The following is a 27,223-nucleotide window of genomic DNA, read 5'->3' on the forward strand; positions in this document are numbered from 1 at the left end:
GTGTGCGGCTCCCCACGCGGAAGCGCGGGGCTTCCTCGGACGGTGCCTTCCTCAGCTCGCGGCCCCGGGGCCTCCGGTCGGAGCCAGGTAGGGGCCCCCGGGCCGGGCCCCGGGGCGGGAGGGAGCCCCGGGGGGCAGCGCCCCTTCCTTCGGAGCAAACAGGGAAAAGGCGGGAAGCCTCCGTGGCCCTCCGGCGCCGGTCTGCTGCGCGTGTCCGGCTTATGCGTGGGGGAGGCCCGGGGCGCCGGTGCCCACGCGCCGGGAGAATCCGGCCCGGAGTGTCCGCGTCACGGGGAGGCGGGGCCGGGCGGCCTCGGGGTCCCGGATGTGCCGGCGCGCCCCGGGGGCGGGGCCTCCCGCTGCTGGGGGGCCGCCCCGGGACCCCCCGCTTCTCCAGTCCCCGCCCCCATGGGAGCCCGGGGCGGCTTCGCGTCTCACAGTGCGCGTGTGCGGGCCCGTGACCCCGGTGACCTGCCCCCCCAGTCTGGGGCCCCGAGCCGGAGCCCCGGTCCCGCCTCCCGGCTGCGGGAGACTCGGGGGGCCGGGAGTGGGAAACCCCTCCAGAGCCCCTGGAACGTCCGCGCCGAGGCCGGAGCTGGAGACATCGGGGGCCCCCGGGGCCGCCCCGACGCCTGGCACCCGAGTGTGTCTGCGGGCAAAGCCCCCGGGCAGCCCGAGGGGAACGCGGGGACCCTTTGCGCCTGCCCTGGGGCTGCTACAGGAGAAGCCTGTGGGTGCTGGGCAGACTCCTTGCCAAAAGGAGGTGTTTGCTTCTTTTAAACGTAGTCGTAATCTCGAATTCTGTTTACTTCCTTTCGTTCTCAGCGCCATCCGCAAGTACATGAGCACCAATCGAATTCTACTTTTCTCCGGATCTCTTATGACAAATTTCAGCGTGGCACACTCGTGATTCTCCTTAGTGCCCAAGTCCCCTGCAGCTCTGGGTACAGGTCGTTGCTTTGTTACGATGTACTGATGATTGATCCGTAGAATCAGGTATGTTAAAATAGAAAGATAGGGGCCGCTAGGTGGCGCAGTGGATAGAGCCCCGGCCCTGGAGGCAGGAGTCCCTGGGTTCAAATCCGGGCTCAGACACTTCATGGTGACCTAGCCGTGTGGCCTTGGGCAAGCCGCTGAACCCCATTTGCCTTGCAAAAACCTAAAAAAAGAACCCAGAAAGATAACAGTATACCAGTAACCCATTAGCCCTATGGTATTAGATGTTCAATACTGCACGTGGAGTGAAAGTCCTATGAGGAAAAAGACTCCACCCTCTTATGAAGTAAGATTTTCTAACAGAAACCACTAAACTGGCAGACCTGGAACCTGGCTCATTGGGAAAGGACTCTTTGGAACCTAATTCATAAGGGGATGTGTCCTCATGTCTCTCTCTGCTCTGTCAGAGCACATGGCTAAAATCATTCCAGGTGCCTCATAATTAAAGATGAGATGGGAGCCATTGGAACTGGATCATCTGAATCTTAAATAGTTGGCAGTTGTATTGTCTTGGCATTGTAACAGGATGTGACTTTTTACCACAACCAGTTCCCTGAAGGAAGAGAAATATCAGGATGGCTGCTTATATCAGGAGAATGGCTACTGGTCTGTTGTTTTTACCTGCTTTAAAGGAGAGATCCATTCTTCAACTAGAATTTTTAGTCATTCTAAACATGGCCAAAGTTAGAATAGAAAATTTTGTAGCAAATTACCTTTTGGACATGTGCAGTTTTAAAATGCTTATTCAGTCCATTTCTTTATCCTGTTATTAAGCTTTTGGTTCCAGCTTAATGCAGCATCCATTAACAAATCTGTGTTCTTGTAAAAGGTAGTTTGATACTGGCTTCAGATCACAAAGTAGAATTCTTGCTCTTTATAGACCTTCTACTTTTTTTCCCTAATTATTGGCCCTCCGCTAAAAAGCTTTCTCTGATAAAATCTCTCTCTGGCTTTGCTTGCTCAGTCTTTTTGCCCTTGAGTTTTGTTTCTCTAGCTCAATTTCTCCAACACCAGCCTCTGCAGGATGCCAGCCGGCTGTGCCAGCCAACCATTCCTTAGACCCTGCCTCAGTGAAGTTCTTGTTGCAATGCATTCATCTCCAAGTAGACTCTGAAAGGCCCCAAAGAATCTGGGTCCCCAATCATTTTGAGGGGAGAAATGATGTCGACAATTGTGTACGTGGCAGAAACAAAATCTGTTCCATGGGTGGCGGTTCCTGCTCTTGAGATTCTGCCTCCCTTGGACATTGTCACTTGTATCTTGTCCCTATTTTCCCATTCACTTGACTTTGCCCTGGATGCTGGGGGGTGGGGCAGGAAGTGACCTGTGGAAAGGACAGGAAGGACTAGTACAACTTTTGCCATTGGGGGTGACCTGACTCCAAGGTGGAGGAGCCCCCCAAGCACCACCCTCTGTCCAGCCTACCATATAAGGAGATAAGACAGGAAGCACTCCTGCTTCCAGCTCTTGCTTCTTCCAGCCTTTCAACTGAAAGATCAGGGCTTCCTCTGGCTCTTCCTTAATCCTGGAGGACTCTCTTGTCTCTTGTCTGTCCGTGTGTCTCTCTCTCTTCACTTTCTGAGCAGAAGTCCGGAAAGGGAGAGGGAGAGAGAAAAATTGTGGCAGAATCTCAAGAGCAGGAACTTCCACCCATTTAATAGGGTTTGTTTCTGACGCATACAAAATTCTCTACTTCATCTGTCCCCTCCAAATGATTGGGGACACAGATTCTTCGGGGCCTTTCAGAGTCCACTTGGAGATGTATACATTGCAGCGAGAACTTCATTGAGGCAGCGTCCAGGGCTGGTACAGTCGGCTGGCATCCTGCAGAGGTTGGTGTGGGAGACAAAGCTAGAGAAACGAAACTCAAGTGAAAAAAAGACTGAGTAAGCAAAGCCAGAGATTTTTTCAGAGAAAGCTATTTAATGGAGGGCAAATAATTAGGGGAAAAAACTAGAAGGTCTATTATAAAGAGCAAGAATTCTACTTTGTGATCCGAAGCCAGTATCAAAACTACCTTTCACAAGAACACAGATTCATTAATGGATGCCACGTTAATATGTAACCAAGGGGCGCCTAGGTGGTGCAGTGGATAGAGCACCGGCCGAGGAGTCAGGAGGACCTGGGTTCAAATCAGCTCTTCAGACCCTTAATAATTACTTACTGTGTGGCCTTGGGCAAGCCACTTAACCCCATTTGCCTAGCAAAAACCTTAAAAAAAAAGGATGTAAACAAAAGCTTAACAACAGGATAAAGAAATGGACTGAATAAGCATTTTAAAACTGCATGTGTCCAAAAGGTAATTTGCTACATTGTCACTTGTATCTTGTCCCTATTTTGCCATTCACTTGACTTTGTCCTGGATGCTGGGGGGCAGGAAGTGACCTGTGGAAAGGACAGGAAGGACCAGTACAAGGTTTGCCATTGGGGGTGACCTGACTCCAAGGTGGAGGAGCAGTCCCAAGCACCACCCTGAGAATTCACAATCCAGGAGGCTTTCCCTTAATCTCTTCTTCACTTTCTGATCACTTTCTTTTGTGTTGTTACTTCTTTTAGTAAATCTCTATTTTCTTTTACACCTGCATTCCTGAGCCAAAAGAGTAATTCTTCACAGGCAGAAAATTGAAAATTGGCAAAAATATGACTTTATATAGCTTTAATTCCTTCATCTGAAAACCACCTGTTCCTATCTTTTCACCATTTATCAGTTAGAAAATGACTTTTAGTCTTATAAATTTGATTTAGAAATGAGGTCTTTGTCAGAAACTCTAGTTCTGTAAATTGTTTCCCAGCTTTCTGCCTTCCTTCTAATTAGGGCTGCATTAGTTTTATTTGTGCAAAATCTTTTTAATTTCATATCCTTAAAATCTTCTATTTTGCAATTTGTAATGTTTTCTATTGTTTCATCATAAATATCTATGCCCTGTTCCCTCCATAGTTCTGATATGTAGAGTAATTTTTCTTCTTCTACTTGGCTCGTCTAAATCCATTATTTCTAAATCCTGTACTCATTTCTACCTTATTTTGGTTATAATTGGATAATAGGCATTGTTGTTTCACCTTTGATCTTATTGGGAATACTGTTAGTTTATCACCATTCCCTATAGCACTTCCTGAGGGTTTTAGTGAGATCCTTCTTTTCAATTTAAGGAAAACTCTATTCCTGTTTTCTCTGTGTGAGATGGTTGCCTATGCAAAGTGTCTGCCATACTAGTTTCCACTTTTCCCTGCAGTTTTTAATTAAGAGTGAGTTTTTATTCCAGAATGTTCGAGTCTTTGGGTTTATCAAACAATTGATTAGTACGGTCATCTACTTTTATTTCTTTTGTACCTAATCTTTTCCATTGATCTACCATTCTGTTTCTTAACCAGTCTTGATGACAACTGCCTAACAATAAGACTTTTAGATCTGGTACAACTTGGCCTTCTTCCTTTGCATTTTTTTTCCAGTAATTCCTTTGTGATTCTTGACCTCTCAGTGCTCTTCATGAATTTTGCTAGGTTGTTTTTTTTTGTTTTTTTTTTGCTCTGTAAAATAACATTTTGATAATTTAATTGGTATGGCACTGAATAAGTAATTTAATTTGGGGGGGGGGGTTGTCGGTTTTATTATATGAGCGTGGCCTAATCACAAACAGTTTTTCAAATTGTTTATTTCTGACTTTATTTTCATGAAAAGAATTTTGTAATTATGTTCATATAGTTTCTGTGTTTGTCTTGAAAGGTAGATTCCCAAGCATTTCATGTTGTCTACATTTATGTTAAATAGAATTTCTCTTTCTAGATGTTGGAGTTTGTTGATTATATATAAAGAGGTTGATGATTTTATATCCTAAAAGTTTGCTAAAATTAATTGCTTCAAGAAATTTTTTAGTTGATTTTTATAGGCTTCTCTAAGTATACCAACAGATTGTCTACAAAGAGTGAAAGTTGTGTTTCCTTATTGTCTATTCTAATTCCTTCAATTTCTTTTCCTTCTCTTATTGCTAAAGCTAATGATTCTTTTTCTATTTTAGGTTTTTGCAAGGTAATAGAGTTAAGTGACTTGCCCAAGATCACACAGCTGGTAAGTATCAAGTGTCTGAGATGGGATTGGAACTCAAGTTCTCCTGACTGCAGGGGCTGTACTCTATCCATTGCAGCACTAGCAACCCCTAAAGCTAACATTCCAATACAATATTGAATGCTAGTGGTCTTATTGGGAATTCCCATGACAGATAACTTCCTGATGTCAGTGAGATAACGTTTATCATTTGAAGGAAAACTGTATTTATTCCTCTGATCTCTAGTAATTCTCATAGGAATGGTTGTCAAAGGCTTTTTCAGTACTTAATGAGATAATCATATAATTTCTGTCAATTTTTATTTTCCTCATATGTAATCCCTGCCTACTGGTATAAATCCTACCTGTTCCTGATGTATTATGGTATCAATAGCTAGTTGCAATGTCTTAGCTAAATTTTGGTTCAGTATGTTGCATTGATATTCATTAGGATAATTGGTCCTTAATTTCTTCATCTCTTTTGGCTCTTTCTTGTTTAGGCAGCAGCATCATATTGGTGTCCAAAAAGAAATTTGGAAGAACTCATTCCCATTTTTTTAAAATAGTTTAAACAATTTATTTTTTAAAAATTCTTTCCTGGCTAATTTCCTTCCACAAATTCCTATTCAATCCGGAATCAATACCCTAGCCCCATAAACGGGATCCAAGGGACCATAAAGTCCCTCTTCTTTCTTAGAAAGTGCTGACCATGAGACTTCCCAGAACAGCTGAGCCTAGATATTTACTCACTTTAGGGTTAATTCTTAATGACCTCAAATATGTCCTTCAGGGCTCTGCTCCAGACCAGTCTAGTAAAGACTCAGGGTGAAGGGTTTTCCTTGACTTTCAGATGCTACAAGGCAGAGCTTGGGCACGAGAAACCCAAGTAGAAGGCACAGAAGTTGTGTATATATGTTTGTATGTGTTGGGGGTGGTTAGGCAGGTTCAAAGAGTGCAGTGACGTCATATGTACAGAACAGGAAAAAAAAAAGTGAAATGGCATTTTCATTTAGTCCTGTATGGGAGGGCATCAATTCGGATGTGTATGAAGAGTTAAGCTGGAGGTGCCCATGTGCCAGTCAGTCCAAAAGACAGTAGAAGAGAGCAGGACACTTGTTATTACTGTATTCCATATCAGGCCTATATTCATAAAGAAATGGTCCACAGGTAAGACATGCTGCCAGCTTCATAGACCACCTTCCATGTCTATGGAAAATGGCCACACTGACTGATGCTTATTTGTGGTTTGATAGTACTTTTCTATGATTTCTGAAATGATTTTTGTAACAGTTTTGTATTTTTAATATACTTGAAAATACTTAAGAAATTTATGTATATTCTTTCTCCATTTCTGCAACAGTATCTAAATAGTACCATTGAGTAGGTTGTTTGTTACGTCTGAAATTCAGAACATCTATAGAAATATATGCAGCTTGATTAAGAATCGGTTAAAGCTCTTGTTTTAAAATGAATTCTGTGAGCAATGGTTTATTGCTTGTGTTTCTTTGAAAAATGGATAAGTGAGCCTATTAATAGAGATAATTGATTTTTTAAAATATGCAGTTTGAGAGTATTGTTTTTATATATTTAACATAACTGTAGATAACATAGAATACTTGGAAATTTACCTTCCAGACCCAAAAACATATGAATATAATTACAAAACTTTTTTCACACACCTAAAGCCAGATATAAACCATTGATAAAATGTCAGTTGTTCATGGATAGGGCAAGTTAATACAATAGTAACAATGATATCCAAATTTATCTACTTCTTCAGTACCATAACAATCAAATTAGCAAAGATTATTTTATAGAGCTAGATAAAAATGGTAAAACAATTCATTTGGATCAACAGAGTCAAGAATCTCAAGGGAATTAATTTTTAGGGTTTTTTTTTAACAAGGCAATGGAGTTAAGTGACTTGCCCAAGGTCACACAGCTAGATAAGTATTACGTGTCTGAGCCACATTTCAACTCAGATCCTGACTCGAGGGTTGGTGCTCTATTCACTGGGCCATCTAGCTGCTCAGGGAAATAATTTTTTAAAAATGCAATTCAAGGAGGTCTAGTTGTACCAGATATAAACCTTTATATTTAGAGTGGTCATGATCAAAACTGTTTGATATAGGGGGCGGCTAGGTGGTGCCGTGGATAGAGCACCAGCCTTGGAGTCAGGAGTACCTGGGTTCAAATCTGACCTCAGACACGGAATAATTACTTAGCCGTATGGCCTTGGGCAAGCCACTTAACCCGATTGCCTTGAACAATCCAAAAAAATAAAAACTGTTTGATATGACCTTAGAAATACAGTGGTAGATCAGATTAGGTAGAAAAGAAGCTGTTGTAAATGACAAAGATACCAGGTTCTGGGTAGGAACTCACTATTTGACAAGAACTCCTGGGAATGGTGGAAAATAATATGGCAGAAGTAGGCATAGACCCAACATCTCTCACACCCTCTAACAAAATCTGGTCAAAATGACTTGCAAAGGAAAGGTGATACCACAACGCATTTTAGGAGAACATGGAATAACTTATCTGTCTGTTCTACAGAGAAGAAAGGAGTTTATGACCAAACAAGAGACAGAGAACATTATAAAATGCAAAAGAGATCATTTTGTTTACATTAAATTTAAAAGCTTTTTGCACGAGTAAGAACAGTGTTATTCAAAAATAGATGGAATATAAAAAGCTATAAATCCATTTTTACACTTAGTGTTTGACATAAAAGAAACATTTCTAAAATATTGAGAGAACTGAGTCAAATTTGTAAGATTACACCTCCTTTCCCCAATTGATAAATGGTCAGATATGAATAGGTAGGTTTTAGGTAAACAAATTAAAGCTATCCATAGTCATGATGAAATGCTCTAAATCATTATTGATTAGAGAAATGTAAATTAAAACAACTCTAGGGCAGCTAGATGGCCCAGTGGATAGAGCACTGTCCCTGGAGTCAGTTGAATGTAACTCTGAATTATCTTCCATAAAAAAACATGTTCTCATTCTGTCCATTGGACTCTCTGAAACTGATCACATCAGACAGTAGTAGGGGTTGTGAACCCTAACACTGTAAAATCCTTTAAAAATAAACCTTTTAAAAATAAAGGCTTACGGGGCAGCTAGGTGGTGTAGTGGATAGAGCACTGGAGTCAGGAATACCTGAGTTCAAATCCGGTCTCAGACAGTTAATAATGACCTAGCTGTGTGGCCTTGGGCAAGCCACTTTAACCCCATTGCCTTGCAAAAAACTAAAAACAAAAAAACAAACAAAAAGATTTGTAAAAATAAAGGGTTAAAATACAGTGACAGAAAATATCAGGCATTTTGTATTTTATTCTTTTAGATCTTACCTCTAAGCTATAGGTGAAGCTTATGACCATCCCTAAACTAGCAAAGAGTTAAACTTTTATACATAAACAGAGAATGGGGGAAATTCTTTACCTTCCCTTTTTCCTGACCATCAAGGTTGCCCAATATTAAATAGCCCAAATGCTCCTCAGAGACTCTCATCCTTGTACACAACTCGCTATCAGGACTCATCTCCCAGTATCTGGATTATCCTCCTGAGTTTGTAATTGCCACAGGGGGAGATGTCTAGGAGTCTTAATTTCTTATCGATTATGTGAAAACTCACTACTCTCTAATGAATTCAATCTTTTACCAGGAGTAAAATTTTGAGAATTTTATTTTACTTTGATGAGTCATTCTTACTAAGTTCCTTGTCAAATTATAATTGAGTCTTAAGATTTTACAACCATTCCAAAATTCACGTTTCTTAGCTGTTGGGAGGAATGGAAGGCATGCTCCTTAGACTTTGAAAGGAAGATCTGGTCCTCCTTTAGACTTGGGAAGCAATTACTCACCCTGCCCCAGGTACTTAAACTTTAAAAAATTGTTACTTCCCTCCTGGAAAATAGCATCTTAGAGGATCCTTCTCTTCTAGTAAACAATTGAATGGTCTCCAGGGAATTTAAGGTTTTGTCTACTCTGCTTACTTATTCTGTTCCCCTTCCCTTTCTTCCTATTGGGTGGTGAACCTTAATTCTTAGATTAAACATAAATCAAAAGGAAATTAGGGCAGTTAAGTGGGACAGTGGCACTGGCCACAGAGCACTGGCCTTGGAGTCAGGAGTACTTGGGTTCAAATCTGGTCTCAGACACTTAATAATTACCTAGCTGTGTGGCCTTGGGCAAGCCACTTAACCCCATTTGCTTTGCAAAAAAAAAAAATCTCATCTCAGACATATAATAATTACCTAGCTGTGTGACCTTGGGCAAGTCACTTAACCCTGATTGCTTTCAACCCCCTCCCAAAAGAAAACAAAAGAAAAAGAAAATGGTAGAATGAAATTTTCTTGTCAAATAAATCAATCAGGTCCTACATTGGTATATAAAAGTGTCCTTGATTTGATTTATGATTCCCTAACCCATCCATAAGGTGTGTTCTCTGTCAAAACCAACAAGGATCCAGGTAGTGGCCAGAAGCCTGTCTTCTCTCTAGTGGAGAGAACCTTGTGAACCTTCATTCTTAGAATAAAAAATAAAGCAAAAGGACATGAAAGTTCTACAGGAAGTTTTCTTGTCTAAGATAAAGGGGCCAGGTTCCTCCCTTCTCAGGATGGTCTTTCTCTCTGATTCTTACTGAACTGTGAAAAGTAAACTTACAGATGTAATCAGGGGGAGCAGGCTGCTTAGAAGAGGCTGACCCTACCTTCGTTTTATCCCTTCAGATGCTCAGAGCTGGAGTGGGGCAGAGGTTCACTTGCACACTCACAAGCCCCAATTAGAGGCTGTGAAGCTAATGTTGATCAGAAATATAAAATTTTGACAGATGTTAGAGTTGGAGGAGAGCAGAGTACATCCTTAAAGATATCTGCCAAGAGCTTAATTAGCAAAAGTATAGAAAACATGCAAAGAGTTATCAACTTTTGGTGGTCAACCAGTCAAGTTCCACATTAGTGTAAATAAGGTGCCGTCGGTGACCAACTGTTCCTCTTCCCCATCCCTGAGCCCCTACCCTATCTTGCCTCAGAACTGATAATGTTCCAATCATCAATAGGACTTGGATCTCCTCTTCTGCCAAGATAGTTAAACACATATAAAATTTTGGGATTTCTCCTTTTCCAAAAGGTTATGATTAGAGAAAATTATTTAGGTCTCTTACAGAGATAACCAGCCCGTTCACCTGCCTTCTCAGGATGGTCTTTCTCTCATTGTTGATTCAGCTGGGAAACTCAGACTTGCAGATGCAACTAGAGGGCTTCAGGCTAAATCAAAGAGGCCAAGTCAGTTTTCAGATTTTTATCTGGCCGAGAAACCAAGTTTTGATGAGAATATAAAATTTTAGAAATGGCATTTTAGCAGTTGGTTAGGGATATAGAATGCAAAGAGGACAGAGGACCAGTGGAAAGGAGAGCTCTCATCAGGAGCCACCGAGGTGCTGATCTGATCCTATCTGGAAGGCCACTGGGTCTCCCTAGGGTCTTGATGAAGGGAAGAGGGATGGAGGTGAAGGAATAAGAGGGTGGGACCAACTGCTTTCCAAACCTCACCTTACTTTTAGTCTTCCTCTTTCCCTTGGAGTCTCTCCCGTGAGGAGAGAGCCAGGGTCTGTGAGCCCTAATCTCTGTATATCCCTATAGGTCAGCCTCTTGCCCAGGAAGAAAAAGAGACCTCATCCCTTCTGGAATCCTTCTCCCTGCTCAGTTCAGTCTGCAAGGACCCAGACCTGACCCAAGCAGGGAGACTAGAGCCAGAGGGAATGATCTCTGGGAGACATAGCCCTCCACCCCAGGTAAGTGCAGTATGTCCACAGATGGAGTCTTCAATTGGGATTTTTATACCTAATGACTATTAGAAGATAAGTTCTAAGAAACCACTTCTGGCTAGTCCAAAAAGAGAAGGGAGAGGCCCCCACTTCAGGATACTGCCAAGAGCAAAAAGAAGGTCCCTGTCAGCTGTGCCGGGATGTCCAGAAATGTGAAGCTCCCCTTTAGGATATTGGCACACCCAGTGACCTTTGAGGTAATGGGATAAGTTATTAAAGATGAACACTATTCTATATGGAGGGAAGAAACTCTCAGAGGGAAGGCTGTTATAGTTTGAGGGACCTGAGAAATCCTTTGCTTAGAAAGAAAGTTTTTTGCTGATTCTTTGAAGGAAGCCAGGAGGCCTAGACAGAAGAAGATTTCCACCTGGAGAAACAGCCACCGGAAAGTCACTGAGTCTGGCAGGACTTCATGAAGGATCAGTCATTATCTAATATTATGAACATTTCCTCCAACATTTTTCATTTTCTTTTTCTGTTTCATTAACAAATCTAATGAATTGTTCTAATGTTCATTTCTACAATCGATAAAGAATTAGGACTTCTTTTTTAATGATCATGGAAAACTTTGATAATCTCACTTGAAAACATTGGGGGAATGACTCTTGATTTTTATCATTTTTGACTCGGTTCTCTTTGTTTGAAAATGAAGTCTATCTCACAAACTTGGTTCAATATCTTGTATTTCCCTTCGTCTTGATCTCCAACCCCTATTCTATTATTCTCTCTTTCCTTTCATCCTGTCCCTCCTTGAAAGGTTTTGCATCTAACTGCTACCCCCTACAATCTTCCCTCTCTTCTATCACCTCCTCCACCCTTTCTCCCATCTCCTTACCCTCATAGTTTCTTCTAGGATAAGATAGATTTCTATATTCAGTTGTGTATAAATGTGTGGGTATATTATTCCCTCTCTGAGCTAATTTAGTGAGAGTAAGGCTCACTCACAATCCCTTAACTCCCCCTACTCCACTACCAAACTTCTTGTCTCTGTTATGAGATATAACTTACCCCCTTCTATCCTCTATTTCCCTTTCTCCCAGTACACTCTTCTCCACTTATTAACTCCCTCTCTTTAATATATTACCTCTTCATATTTATCTTCCACCTGTGCCTTGATTGTATATGCTTCTTCTAACTGCCCTAATAAATGAGAAAGTTCATATGAGTTAGTAACATCTTCCTATGCAGGACTATAAGCAGTTCAGCATCATTAAGTCCCTTTTGATTTTTGTTTGCTATGTTTCACTTTAGTCTTATATTTAAAAATCAAATTTTCTATTCAGCTCTGGACTTTTTCATTAGGAAAGTCTGAAAGTCCCCTATTTATTTGAGTGTTCATCTTTTCCCCTAAAAATATAGGTTCATTTTTGCTGGGTAGTTGTATATCAAGCTCTATTGCCTTCTAGAACATCATTTTCCAAGCCCTACAATTCCTTATTTTAGAAGCTGCTAAATCTATAATTCTGATGGTATTTCCACGAGAATTGAATTGTTTCTTTCTAGCTCCTTGCTATAATATTTCTGAGAGTTTTCATTTTGGAATCTCTTTCAGGAGGTCATATATGGATTTTTTCAGTTTCTATTTATGCTGAGTCCCAGTTCTGGACTCCCTTTCTTCCCTAGGGGAACATGGGAGGGGTGGGAGATAAGGATGACTAAGGAGACAAGTAGTCCATCAAGATCTCCAAGTGCTCCCTTTATTCACTAAAACACCCTTGACTAAATACCTTTCCAGTCTCTAATCCACTCCCACTCCCCTGGCACTTAGTAAAATAAGATTCTGCTGTTTAAGGACAGGAGGTGAAGATAATTCACAATACTCCATACACAATGGTTCCCAACATATTTACCTCTCTACTTCAGGAATATCAGGGCAGTTTTCATTATTTCATCAGAAATGATTTTAGGCTCTTTTTTTTTTTTATCATGGCTTTCAGATTGTCCAATAATATCTCCTGCATCTATTTACTGGATTAGTTGTTTATTGAATGAGAAATTGCACATTTTCTTCTATTATTTCATTTTGTTTTATTATTTCTTCATTGCTCACTAAGTCATCAACTTCCCTTTGCTTAATTTTGTAGTTTAAGGAATGGTTTTCTTCACTGAGCTTTTGTATCTCCTGTTCCATTTGGCCAAATTTGTTTTTTAAAGCTTTCTTCTCTCTATTGGCTTTTTGTACTAATTGTTCCATTTGATTTTAGGTCTTTAATTTAATGTCATTTTAATGGCATTAATATTCCATATTTCTCTGACTATAAAAATTAATTTCAGGGATTTAGAAGACGAACTGTGTTTTCTACATCCTCTATTCAGTCAATATAGGATACATTTGCTCCCCAGAGTACACATTCTTGGTTGCTTTTCATAAATTTATCAGTTTTCTTACCATATCATTTATGCCAGTTCTGATGAAGTAGCAGTTCTTCTCTCTTTCTCATCCACATCCTTATATCTGTCTGATTCAATAGTCAGTCAAAATTCACATTAAGATGCTGCTGAACTTTATTCCACTGGAAAATATCAAACCTATTTTTTAGGATTCCATTGTACTTTTCAGGACTCCAAATGTTGGTTCTGATTCTATGAAAGGGTTGTAGATTTGGGTAAAGCCCTTTTCTTTCAGTTTTCTCCTTTAAATTGATGAGCATTGGCCTGGATCAATTCTGAAGTGTGTTTCATCTTGTAAGTTTTCTGACTTTTGATGTTTTAGGTGGAGGTGACATTTAAGGATGTCGCTGTGGATTTCACCCCAGAGGAGTGGAGCCTGTTGGATGATGCTCAGAAACAGCTGCACAAGGAAGTCATGCTGGAGAATGCTCAGAATTTGCTCTTCCTGGGTAAAGACCACTTCCCCTGGGAGTTCTAAATCTTCCATCTGTATGAGTGTATAGGGTTGGTGGCATCTATCCTTCTTAAAAGGTCAAAGTGCCAACCTCCTTTTTAAAAAGACAAGAATCTCCTGCTTCCAAGTTATCCTAGGAAAGGTGTTTTTGTTATGGGGGAGGGATCTAGGAGTTTACTTTGTGGCTCCTGAATCTTTCTCGTTTTGCACCTAAGTAACTTCAAGTGAAGGACCAAAGCAATGATCCTGCATCTCAGACTTGGGTTGTTCTCAGGCAGTGCAAGTTTATCCTCTACCTGGACATGAATTTTGTCTACAAAGTCTCTCAGTATAGATCCTGTAAGCTTCTCCTTAAAGACTGGCAGTGAAGGCACCCTTCTTATTCTTTGGGACGTTTTTTGGCAGTACCACATTCTTTTTGTTAATGAGTTTAAATTGGTAGTTCACTGCTGCTACGATTAGTCTTAGACAAAATCTAGGGATCTAGGGATGTCTTTAGATAGTAATCCACAACAAAACAAGTAAAAACAGATACCAAGTGTGTCCTTGTTCTTCCTTCAAACATCTTCTAAATCCAGATAGAGATGCAGAGACAGAAAGGTAAGAGCTTAAGTAGTTCTACACATCTACTATTTGCCTGGCCCAGTGGCTAATGATTTTCTTAGGAGGTCATCTGACATGATCCTCACAACGTTTTGTTTTTGTTGCTACTATTACTTCCATTGGATAGTTTAGAACTTGGAAGGAAACAGAGATGAAGTGATTTGTCCATGGCCTCAAAACTGGCAAATTTCTGAGACCAGATTTGAACTCAGGTTTTCTTGGCTCCAGTTCCAGTGCTACCTCCTCTCCACTATCAGATGCCTCTTAATTCCTAGCAAATGAAAACAATGGAATGTGACTGTCCCTCTATGGAGGGGTAGATAAAGTTGGAATTTTCTAATTCTAGGTTGATGCCATATTTTCTGTTGCCCCTTAGCCCATTGCTCATAAACCTCAAAGCTACTATCAGTAACCTCCCTGGATACTTTCTTTGGGCCTTTTTTTTTTTTTTTTTTTTAGGTTTTTGCAAGGCAGACGGGGTTAAGTGGCTTGCCCAAGGCCACACAGCTAGGTAACTATTAAGTGTCTGAGACCGGATTTGAACTCAGGTACTCCTGATTCCAGGGCCGGTGCTTTATCCACTACGCCACCTAGCCGCCCCATCTTTGGGTCTTCTTTAAGACTATGTGATCCCTGCTTATATTCTACCTTCCCTAATGAGGAAGAAATTAGAAGTTTCTCTCCATCCTCATTCCCAATTTATTTTGCATGGCCAGGACTTCCAATTCCCAGAGAAAATTTATTCATCCACTTGGATCACGAAGGTCTGAGGATATCCTGTTCAGGTGAGTGAGACTCAACTGGATGGTGTGGGTTGTACCCCGGGTGGCTTCAGGATGTGACAGGAAAGAAGTTCTAGACGTGGGGATCGGAAGACCTGACTTGTTCTTCCTTTTCAGATACTTTTTAGCAGTGAGATTCTGGGCAAGTCTTTGAACCTCTCAATCTTAGATTCATCATTTGTTAAATGAGGGACTTGGATGTCCTGGATACTCCATTCCTTTCTAGTGACACTTCAGTGATCTCATTAAATGTCTTTGGTGGCCATCTTCATGCATTAAACTTGTGCAACTATCTAGAGAGGGTTGAGGTCTCATAGGAAGTTTTTCTTGGAACTTTCATAAATTGACAAGCTTTTATTATGTGACTCCTATATGCCAGACCCTTTGCTTAGTACCAGAGACATAAGGAGATTCCCTGCTCTCCAGAAGTTTACAGGCTCATGGGAAAGACAACAGGGATAGAAGTTTATAAAGCCTGCTTCATCCAGAATAAACTAGAGCCAGGTAAAAAAAGGAAGATGAAGGGGCCTGGAAGACTCTTATGGAAGAAGGTGGGGTTTGAGCTTGTACCTCAGAGAAGCCAGATTGAGCATTCTAGGCATGAATTTTCATTAACAAGGGGGAATGGGACAAATTTCCCCATAGAAAGTAAGATGAGACACAAAGAGCATTAGAAAGAAGAGCCCAACTACTTGTCTGTAAGAAACTGCTTTGGTATGAGGGTTCACGTATTATTGAAATGGAAGGAATGTGCCCTGTTCTTTCATATAGGTTTCAATTATGCCCCCAAGTAATTCCACTCTGTCCTTTACTTTAGTGATAACTACAAGGAGACCTCTAAACTAAAGAGATCAAAAAAAGAGAAAAAGTCATTCTGACAAGAAATGGTTATGAATGCTATTTACTGTTTTTATAAAAAAGGAAACTGGAAACCAAGGTGATACGCATATATTGAGAAATGACCGAGGAAATGATGACCCAAGAAGACAGTAGGACATTACTGTCTGAACTGATGTGATGAAAGGCTCAATTTCAACAAAGCTGATCAATTCAGTGAACAACTATGACCCCAGGGTAGAGCAGGATCTTCCAAAATCTCTGTTTTTAAAATCCCTTTACTCAACCACCTCCAAAAGGGTACTGGGACTCACACTGCTGAATGAGAAAATAACATTCATCCATTTTCAGGCTTGTGTAAATCTGAGCAGTCCATCTGTTGTACCATTAGCTATATTGTGCTTTCAAGTGGAATAAAATGACCTGGTCCCTTACCTAGGTACAAAGGAAAAAGGGAATGAGAATTTTACAAGTTCTTTAGAAGAAGGTTGGAAATTCATTTCATCTTAATAGTTCACTTGTCTGTCCATAACAAGAATCACTTAGTAGAATGATAAAAGATTTGTAGTAGCTTAATATATTTTTGGAATTGACTAATTAGAGATTTATTTATAGTTCAATTGCCTAAGTTGTTTAGTAATTGATAAATGAACTTTTGGGTCAATTGCATATATTTCTTTGAGTTTCTTTTTATTTTCATAAAAATGTTACTTTTTCGAAGGCTAAGCTCTTTAATTTTTTTCAAGTATGATTTTGGTTTATATTATTACAATAAATTTCTTGGAAGAATAAACATAACTTCCCCCCCCCCCCCCCAAGAAGATGAGAAACCTCAAGAATAATGAGAGAGAGAAAAATAATGTACTTCAGTCGGTGTTCAGATTGCAATGGCTCTCTCTCTGGGGGGAGTTCCCTTCTTTGCCATAAGTTTACCAGAGAAGTTGCTTCTCATCCATAGTCTGAGCCCATTTTCTGTTTCTCTTGGAAGTTTTGGATATGGAAGCTTTGATTTTTGTTGTCATTCTGAGTTTGTGTTTTGATCTTCCATGGGATTAAAGTAATTCTCTATGGTCAGATTCTCCTTTTTCTATTGTTTACTCATTTCCTCAGCCCAAGACTAATTAATAGCACTTCTAAGGCTTTGGGGTTTTTTTGGGGGGGGCACCCCACTGGGACCTTTATGCCTTCTTATGCCCTTATGCCCTCTTTCCTGTCCTTTGATACATAGATGACCAAGGCACTCCCCTCTGCCCTGGAGCTCTGAGGAGGGTCCCTGCTATCTTAGTATGGAAGGCCACACTTCAAACTTGATCTGAGTGTGGGTAAACAGCAGAGGATTGCCCCAGGAGAGGAGAGATTTTTGCAGTGTACCCTGACCCCCCTTACCATCTGTGGGCTGTGCTCTGGAGGTGCAGGCTGGTTTTTCCCAATTCTCACTGCAGGTTTTCTGGCCAGTGCTCCTCACCCCACACTCATTCTGGTGTAGCAGAATTCTCTCACCGCCCCTTCAAGCTGTTCCCATTGATCCCTGGGCTGGGCTGCGCTGGGGCTGGGGCTTTTTTCCAACTCCCAGTCCTGATGAAACACACCTTTCCTGCCAAGCTTCTAATTTATCTTTGACTGGGGAAAATGTATCAATCAGTCTTTCTTTGGGTCTCCCCCCTCCAAATTTTGGCTAGAGTCATTATTTGATGGCTTTTGGAGTTTTGCGGGGAAGGAGTTCCCAGGAAATGCTTCCTTTATGCCCCCATCTTGACTCCCCTAAGCTCTTTAAGACTTCTTTCACCCTGGAACTTATGCTACTTTCGCCCAGAAACTACTGAAGGACTGACTTAGTAGTCAAGCAGTTCTTCCAAAAATCATCCTACTGGCAGTATATGTATATAAGTAGAAGATAAATAAAGGGGAATAAAAAATGATAAAAATATGATTTCTGTTGTCTACGTTCGTATAAAATAGTTCATGATTTTGTGAGATACTGACTAGTGATCCCATTTATGTGATTTTTTATCTGATGATTATATATATTGCTGATGAGATTTGATTACAGTGTTGTTGGTGAAAGAAGAAGTGCTCTGGTGGCATTAGAGGAATCAAGGTTCTGTGTATGTCTGAGACTTTGTGCTTGAGATGAGCTGGGAAAGAATCAAACTTGACCTCAGATTAAGAAACTGAAATCTAGCATTGGTTTGCGTAATGGGTTCTCCTCTTCAGAAACAAAAATATAATGTTGAATGGACTCAGTAGAGAAATTACATTATTCTTTTAAACATGATAGATACAAAGACATTATAGATAGTGGAATGGGACAAATTGTGAGTATTTCTGCAATAATTGACACAATACTATGGAGATCTGACTAGATTTTATAAAATAATACTGAAAATTATTAGAAAACAATGAAGAATAATCTTTGTCTCACGTTGACTTGAAATTTGTACTGAATGACTACACAATAAGGCATCCAAACTAGTCTATACTGAATAGTTGAATAATACCTGATTAGAAAAGAATAAAATTAGCATCCTACAAATTCATTTCAAGTAAGGATTGCAATTCCAATGGAGAACATCTCTAGTGCAGTGGATGTCACCAGGTTTGAGTTCTTATCTTTGGTGCTAGGATTGGTGTCAGTTCACTTGGCCATTCAGACCTCAAGACCTACATTGTAAAGTATAATGACAAGACTTCCTCTGCAGTAGGCTCAGGTTTGTAGTGAAGATCTAACATAATTGCATTTGGAATTCTTTGTACATTCAGTTGTCCTATAGATTTAAGCCAGTTTTAAATGATTCACTCTGCCCATTTAAGTTTGAAACCTCTTTTTTTGACTGGGGAAATTGAGTTTCAGTTACTTTACTTTCTGCTAATAAAAATAAGAGGATGTATTTATGTTTATCTGTGTATTTTTTTCTATTTCTTTCTATCAGATGGAACCAAGTTTGATGAGGAGATGAGTACAAATCTGAAAATGACCTCTTGGAATGACTCTTCTTGTTACAGTGAAGAGAGGGCTTATATGGGTAAACATCAGAAAACTGACATTATTGAGAAAGAATATAAATACATACAACATGGAAAAACTTTCATAATGTGTTCTAGTATTACCAGACCTAAGAGAATCCATGCTGAGGAGAAATCTTCTGAGTGTGAAAAGGCAGTCATGTTCAACTCTAGTCATGCTCAGCATCAGAGAATCCACAATGGAGAGAAACGTTATGAATGTAATCAGTGTGGAAAGACTTACACACGGCACAGCCGTCTTACTGTACATCTGAGAATCCACACTGAAGAGAAACCCTATGAATGTAATCAATGTGGAAAGACATTTAGAGATAACTCCCATCTTACCATACATCTGAGAATCCACACTGGAGAGAAACCTTATGAATGTAATCAATGTGGAAAGATTTTCACATACAGAGAAAGTCTAGCTAGACATCAGAAAATCCACACTGGAGAGAAACTTTATGAATGTAAGCAATGTGGAAAGACTTTTTTTTGTAGCTCCAGTCTTGACTCACATCAGACAATTCACACTGGAGAGAAACCTTATAAATGTAATCAATGTAAAAAGACTTTCAGTCGGAGTTCCTATCTTGCTGGACATCTGAGAACTCACACTGGAGAGAAACCTTATAAATGTAATGAATGTGGAAAGGGTTTCACATGGCGAAGCCATCTTGTAGAACATCAGAGATTCCACAGAGGGGAAAAACCTTATGAGTGTAATTATTGTGGAAAGGGTTTCACACGTCGCAGCCATCTTACAGTACATCTGAGAATCCACACTGGAGAGAAACCTTATGAATGTAATCAGTGTGGAAAGGCTTTTGCACACAGAGAAAGTCTAAATATTCATCAGAGAATCCATAGTGGAGAGAAACCTTATGAATGTAATCACTGTGGAAAGGCTTTCACACACAAAGACAGTCTAAGGGGTCATCAGAGAATCCACACTGGAGAGAAACCTTATGAATGTAATCGATGTGGAAAGGGATTCAGAGACCATTCCAGTCGTGCTGTACATCAGAGAATCCACACTGGAGAGAAGCCTTATGAATGTAATCAATGTGGGAAAAGTTTCACAAGGCGCAACCATCTTGCTGTACATCAGAGAATCCACAGAGGGGAAAAATACGTTCACACAGAGAAAGTCTAGCTAGAGATCAGAGAATCCACACTCGGGAGAAACATTAAAAATGTATTCAAAGTAGAAAGACTTGCATGCAGAAACAGTCTAGCTGGTCATCAAAGAATCCATTCTGGAGCAAAACCTTACGAATGTATTCAGTGTCCAAAGCCATTTACATTCAACTCCAGGCTTGTTCACCATCAGAGAATTCACAGTGGAGAGAAACCCTATGAATATGATTAATGGGGCAGATTGGGCTCCAGTTTTGGTAAACATCAGAGAAGCCACAGTAGAGATTTACTGTATGAATGTCATCAATGTGATAGAGCTTTAGTGCATACTCATCTCTGATTAATCATCAGAGAAGTCACAGTGGGAAGAAAACTTGTGAATGTGAAAAACGACTCAGAATGTGGAAAATCTTACAGGTACAAAGCATATCTTACTTGACATCAGCATATCCACACTGGACAAAAACGTTTTGTGGCAAAACTTTTAGTGTCCATTCTTCCCTTACTAAACATCAGAAAATCCATGGTAGAGGAAAGCTCCTTAATATTCTCAATGTGGAAACTCATCCAGACATAAAGCATCCCTTATTTTCCATTGGAGAATTCAAATGAAATAGAAATCATATCCCAGTAATGAATGTGCACAGTCATTCCAATGGAATATAAAACTTGTTTCACATGAGAAAATCATCTTGGAAAGAAATCTTCCCTGTCTTCTATCACCTCCTTCACCCTTTCTACCATCTCCCTGCCTTACTAGTTTCTTCTGTGATAAGATACATTTCTATATATGTGTGGTTTGATATGCCCTCTGTAAGATAATTTTGATGACACCATGGCCCATTTACACCCCCTTATTCAACCCCCCCACTCCACTGTAAAAGCTTCTTGCCTCTTTTATGGGAATTAACTTATCCCATTCTACCCCCCCATTTCCCTTTCTTCCGGTACATTCCTCTCCACTTCTTAATTCCATCTTTTTACTATGTGACCCCTTCATATTTATCTTCCACCAGTGCCTTGATTATATATGCAACTTCTAACTGCCCTAATAAATGAGAATATTCATGTGAGTTATCAGTGTCATCTTCCCATGCAGGAATATAAGCAGTTCAAGATCATTAAGTTCCATATGATTTTCCTTTCCTATGTTTCACTTGAGTCTTATATTTGAAAATCAAATTTGCTTTTCAGTTCTTATCTTTTCGTCAGAAAAATTTTAAAATTCTCTATTTGAATGTTCATCTTTTCCCATAAAAGAATATGTTCCATAACCTTCGTTTCAGGGACACCTGCGTTCCAACTCCACAGAAACTGGCCCTGTACAATTCCACCTTCTTGTGATGAAACTTTTAAGAGGTGTATGGGGTACTCAAACATTGTCCCAGAGGAAAAAATGTTTTAGATATATGGGATTAAAACACATTACCAATAATAATGCAAAAATACCAGGTAGTAGACTCACTAATAGGTTCATAAAGTGAAAAGGATCAAACCTATAAATGTAATTAAATAAATCATCAATATCTGAGTCCATTTCCTAAGTGCCGATGCAATATGACTAACTTATGCAATTGATTCATAACCATAGTTACAGTATCATACCATGTTCCATTCAAATAATTTTTATCTCATGGAATAAGTGAAGTATATTTTATAGGAGTAACACAAAGAAAATCTATAATCATGTAATCATCTCTATAGCATCCACATGATCCCCTGTGTTGATTACAGAGGTTTGTAATGCATTAATCAAATAATAAAGATTTTCATTAATTCTCTCCTGAACCTTTAATTCTCTAGTATTCTTTTCTGACAATTCTTGGATATATTTTGCTTCTATCTTTTCCTTTTTCATCATAGTTGTGGACCTAGCAGCTACAGTAGCTGCTATCACAATATTCCAAACACAATACAACTTGCACATCTCTATTGCCCAATTCTTTTTAATACGTTTTCTATAAACTCATCAGCAGGAGACATATACCAGCCTTCTACCTCACTGGGTATCATAGCAAATTTTAGTTGTTGTCTTAGAAAGTCATCATAAACTACACATGCTTGAATAGTGCAATTTTAACAGTTTTTTTCCCTCCTATCATGAAAGCAATATTTGGTCCTGTGCATACAGTCATTGACAATTTTTCTTCATTCTGCTGCATAGATCTTAGCTCACCTATTGCGACCATAGTGTTCCCCATCTCTGAATTAGCTCACCCTATTTCTGGGTGTATAGTTGGTTTAATATAGCATGGAATAACTTAATCAGGAAAATTCCACACTTGTAACAAAAATAGAATGATCATGAATTCCTCTGAGGTGTGACATCCAACTCAGTGGATATTCATGTTTAAAATCCCAACCATGTTCATTTAAACTAGGTGGTTCCATAGGAAATTTTTTTCTACCTTCAGTACTGTCTACAAATGGAACTCCTAATATTTCTAAGCTCCTAAATGCTCCCATGCTATATGTACTTGAATGAGATGAATAATTTAATGCATGGTTCAACCATATACTTTTTAGAAAAAACTATAGGTGTCATACTATTTAAGCCAGAAAAATTATACCTAAGTTCTCAGCATCTTTTTTGATATTTTCTATAGTAAATTTGTTAAATCCCAGATATTTTGCAGCTTCCTCCATCATTGCAACTTCAGCCATTCTTTCTCCCCACTGTATAGTAGTTACCCATGGAGGGTTTTGAATATAAGTTTAACATTCAGTTCCTTTTCCAGTCCCCAAATTGTATATGTTTAATGTAAGGATCACAAATTGTCTTCTAAGTCCATGTCATGCACTCCTTTTTTGTGGTCTTCTGCTTTTATCTTTACTTTTTTGATTTCTCATGTCCATTTCAGGTATCTCCATCTTTGGACAGAACAGAAGCATACACTCATCCCCATGTTAATAATTAATTAGGTCCTTTCCACTGTCCATCCTTAGGGTCCCTTCCATATGACCATGCTCTTCTCTTCATGTTGCATATTCTTATTAAAAAGTCTTTCTGCAGGTGTTAATTGTTTATCATTTGATGTTTAAAAATGCATGGTGTGTAAGGCAGGATTTATTCCTCTTTTTTTACCTATATATTCCCAGAAATCTCTTAAGATCTTTGTTTTCCTTTTACTCAAGCTTGATTGGTGGGTTTATAGGGAGTACCTTTAATGTGTTTTTATACTGCAATATAGGCAGAATTGTTAAAATTTCATAGAAGTATATCCAGGATCATTATCTGTTTTATGCATTTTAATGTCCCTGCAGTAGCCAAACAATGGAATAAATGATCAATCATGCCTTGAGTAGCCTCTGAACTTTGTGCTGTTGCCATAGTATTATCAACTAAATGTATCCATAGTAACATGAATAAATTTCATTTTTCCAAAAGGTGCATAATGGGTCACACCCATCTGTCCACAGCTCATGGGGAGCCTGGCCTCTAGGATTCTTAGAATAATTGGGAGGGGGAGGTAAATATGGAATGCATGGTAGACAGGATTTTACTATATTCCTAGCTTGCTCTCTGGTGATTTTAAATTCTTTCCTTAGTAAAGAAGCATTCTGATATAATTTTTTCTGAGACAGCCTAGCTTGCTCTTCTACTAAGCTTATAAGGAGTGGCAGGGTTAATTGATTGGCCCTATGATTACTTTCATTTATAAGTCCTGGCAATCCAGGGTGGGAATTTATACAGTACAAAATGAGTTGTATCTAGTTTTTGTGATTATTTGATGTGCTTTAAAGTTTAATATGATTCAATATATTAGATAGAATTGTCAATCAGTACTACATTTAATAAAGGCTGTTTCTGTGTGTCTGACCACATGATAACTATGCCTACTATCTGTAACAATATTAAGGGAGATGGGGCTATTCCTTTAATGCCATTAACATAGCATATGCTTCATTCTTTTGTGTTGATGGAAAAAGTTTGTGATTTCTTTTTGATTAGGTGTTGCAGTCTGTTATTCCCAAAATCATCTTATGATGAGTATAAGCTGTGTCTGCCTCTTTTATGGGAACAGCAGAAGTTATTGTCAGGAAAATCCAAGATTGTTTACTCATAAATTGTAAACGTGTTTTGTTTTTTTTATTACTTTATTTTGAATTTTCAAACCTTTTCCCCAATCCTGCTTTCCCGCCCCCACCCTCCACAGGAGGCAGTCCTCATCTTTACATTGTTTCCCACGGTATACACTGATCCAAATTGAATGTGAGGAGAGAAAAATCATATCCTAAAGGTAATAATAGTCTTTGGTCTCTGCTCAAACTCCACAATTCTTCATATATTGCTAAAATATCCTTGTTTAAGAGTAAACATAATTACCCCCTCCCCCACAAAATTATAGAACCTCATGAGAAATAAAGTAAAATGAAAAAAAATGCGTTTCAGTCTTCTGATACCATCAGCTCTCTCTCTGGCGGATCACATTCTGTATCCTAAGTCCATCACAGAAGTTACTTCCATATTTTCCACAGCTGCTGTTGCTGATTGTACTTCACTCCATCCATCCATTCCTCCCCACTACTATATACTATATTCTCTCTCCCTTCACCCCTCCCTCTTCCAACATGTGCTCTAGGGAAGCCAAGTGGCTCAGTAGACAAAGCACTGGCCCTGGGGCCGAGAGGTCCTCAAGCCCACATAGCACCCCAGAGACCCAGCAAGCACCTGGCCCGGTGGTCCTAGACAGGCCACCCAATTGCAACGCCTTGTATAAAGTAAAAAAAGATAATATATCTGACTATTCTCTCCCATGATCTACCCTCTCCTCCATCACCCACATTTCCTCCCTTCCCCCTGTCCCCCTTCTCTCCTTACTCCAGATGTCTATACCCTATTGAGTATGTATGCTGTTTACTCTGAGCCATTGCTGATAAGAGTGAAGGTTCCCTCATTCCCCCCCACTTTCCCTATCATTGCAAAAGCTCATTGAAAAAAAAAAGTCTTTTATTGAAGTATCTTAGCCTATTCCACTTCTTCTTTCCTCTTACTCCCAGTACATTTCCCTTTTAGCCATTGACTCCATTTTTACCATATATTATCTTCAAATTCAGCTCTCTCCTGTACTTCATCTATAAAAGCTCCTTGTACCTGCTCTACCAAATAAGGAGGCTCATATGAGCATTATCAGTATTGTTTTCTGTGCAGTAATACATGCAGTTCATCCTCATAAGTCCCTCATAATTTACCCTTCTCTGCTCTCTATGCTCCACCTGAGTCCTGTACTTGAAGGTCAAACCTGTTCAGCTCTGGTCATTTCAACAGGAACATTTGAAATTCCCCTGGTTCATTGAAAGTCCATCTTTTCCCTGGAAGAGGATGTTCAGTTTTGCTGGGTAGTTGATTCTCAGCTGCATTCTGAGCTCTTTTTTTTTGCCTTCTGGAATATTATATTCCAAGCTTTATGAGCCCCTAATGTATTTGCTGCTAAGTCCCGTGTGATCCTGACTGCATCTCCATGATAAAAAAAAAACTTCCTTCAAAAGATAACACAGGTGACATCTATCTATTAGGCCCTTCCTCATTCCCCACTGGAACTAGTACAGTGGACATTCTAAAGTCCCTAGGTATTCACTTGTCTGTAATACCTCCTGGAGGGTAGGGATTATTTCATTGTTGCTATTGTATGGTGCTGATGCTCAATAAAGGCTTGTTGAATCGGAAAAAAAAATAAAAATAAATTGTAAAAGTGGCAAGGTTACCTTGTTATCAATGGGGACTTGATAAGTAGTAATGATATCTGCTATTCCATATCTTTTGTATTAATTTTTCTCTTTCTAATTGTACATTTGATGTAAGCATCTAGGAACATGCCCATTTCATCCTTTTGTTCTTTATATAAATTTATACAACAATTTAGCCACCATCTGAGGATACTTAGATACACTGAGATTTTCTTGATATGGTAGGTGTCTCCATTCCAATGTCCCAGTCCCCTGAGGCAACACCTCAAAAGGCATTTCTGTGCTGTTGCCTACAGTAATTTCTATCCCCTCCTTATCTTTAATTCCTTAAACAGGACAATTATTTATAGCTTCTTCCACTCGAATTACTTGACTCTTGGCCTCAGATGTTAATTGTCATGGTGAAGGCAAATTAAAATCCCCTCCTAAGGCTTCAAATAATTGTCCTAATTCATATGTACCTATATTTAAGTAGGGTCTAATCCAAGTGATATCTCCTAATAAGTTTTGGGAATCACTTAGCGTATGCCAGCATTCTGTTTGTAACTTTATTTTTCTTGATCTAGTCCTTTCTCATTCTACTATAGTTCCAAGATAATCATATGGAGGATTGATGTACCTTTTCAGGTGCAATGATCAAACTCCAACTTTCCAAGTGAACTGTGCTTTCTTTCGAATATGTTTCAGAACTCTTTCATCCAGAAATGCACATAAATGGTCATCCATATGATGCATTAAGTCTGCTTCTTTATAGGTCTGTCTAATTGGTTTCAATGCCTTGGACACATATTTTTGACACATGGTACGACTATTCTTCATGCCTTGTGGTAAAACTTCCCAATGATATCTTTGATATGGTTCTCTGAGATTTATACTAGTATAGAGAATGCAAAAAATTCCTATCCTTTTCATGTAAAGGAATAGTATAAAAAGTCTTTTAAATCTATTACCCATAATGGCCAGTTATTAGAAATCATAGAGGGAGTAGATAATCCTGGTTGTAAAGCCCCCATCGTCTCCATTCTATGATTTATTTCCCTTAAAGCTGTCACCATTCTCCATTTTTCTGATTTCTTTTTTATCATGAAAACAGAATTCCAAGGGCTACTGGGCTCCTCTATGTGACCTTTCTCTAACTGTTCCTTAACTATTTTTTTTAGAGCCATTGATTGGGCTTTTGAGAGGGGCCACTGTTCAACCCAAATAGGTTCTTTTGATTTTCTCAGTTCCAGATCCTCTTTTTATTCCATCTTCAACAGTGGCCCCCATGAAAAAACCTCCTTTTCCTCATTACCAGTCTTCATCTGCGTGTCTCTCAAGATATCTCTTCCCCATACATTAATAGGCAGTGTATTTAATAGATAATGGTTTCACTGTACCTTGTTTCCCATCCTTTCCCCCAATGTAGATAACTTGAGCTCACAGCTGTTACTTGTACATTACCTATGCCC

General features: G+C 39.4%; 1 protein-coding gene across 3 annotated transcripts; it reads left to right on the forward strand.

Moving 5' to 3' along the window:
- On the forward strand, positions 1-24,595 carry LOC141512323 (uncharacterized). 3 transcript variants are annotated; one of them, XM_074221170.1, is made up of 7 exons: positions 1-87; positions 826-996; positions 5,013-5,062; positions 10,687-10,838; positions 13,585-13,711; positions 15,036-15,104; positions 18,869-24,593. In XM_074221170.1, exons 4-7 carry the CDS (start codon positions 10,806-10,808, stop codon positions 20,098-20,100), a joined length of 1,461 nt encoding a protein of 486 aa, XP_074077271.1. In that variant the 5' UTR covers positions 1-87; positions 826-996; positions 5,013-5,062; positions 10,687-10,805; the 3' UTR covers positions 20,101-24,593. The 3 variants fall into 3 exon arrangements, with proteins under 3 accessions (XP_074077271.1, XP_074077288.1, XP_074077281.1); XM_074221187.1 differs by lacking the exon at positions 10,687-10,838 and having other exon boundaries at positions 14,779-15,104; positions 18,869-24,595; XM_074221180.1 differs by lacking the exon at positions 10,687-10,838 and having other exon boundaries at positions 18,869-24,594.
- Positions 24,596-27,223: the final 2,628 nt, after the last annotated feature.

This window comes from Macrotis lagotis, chromosome 1 (assembly GCF_037893015.1).
Source record: "Macrotis lagotis isolate mMagLag1 chromosome 1, bilby.v1.9.chrom.fasta, whole genome shotgun sequence".
Taxonomy (NCBI): domain Eukaryota; kingdom Metazoa; phylum Chordata; class Mammalia; order Peramelemorphia; family Peramelidae; genus Macrotis; species Macrotis lagotis.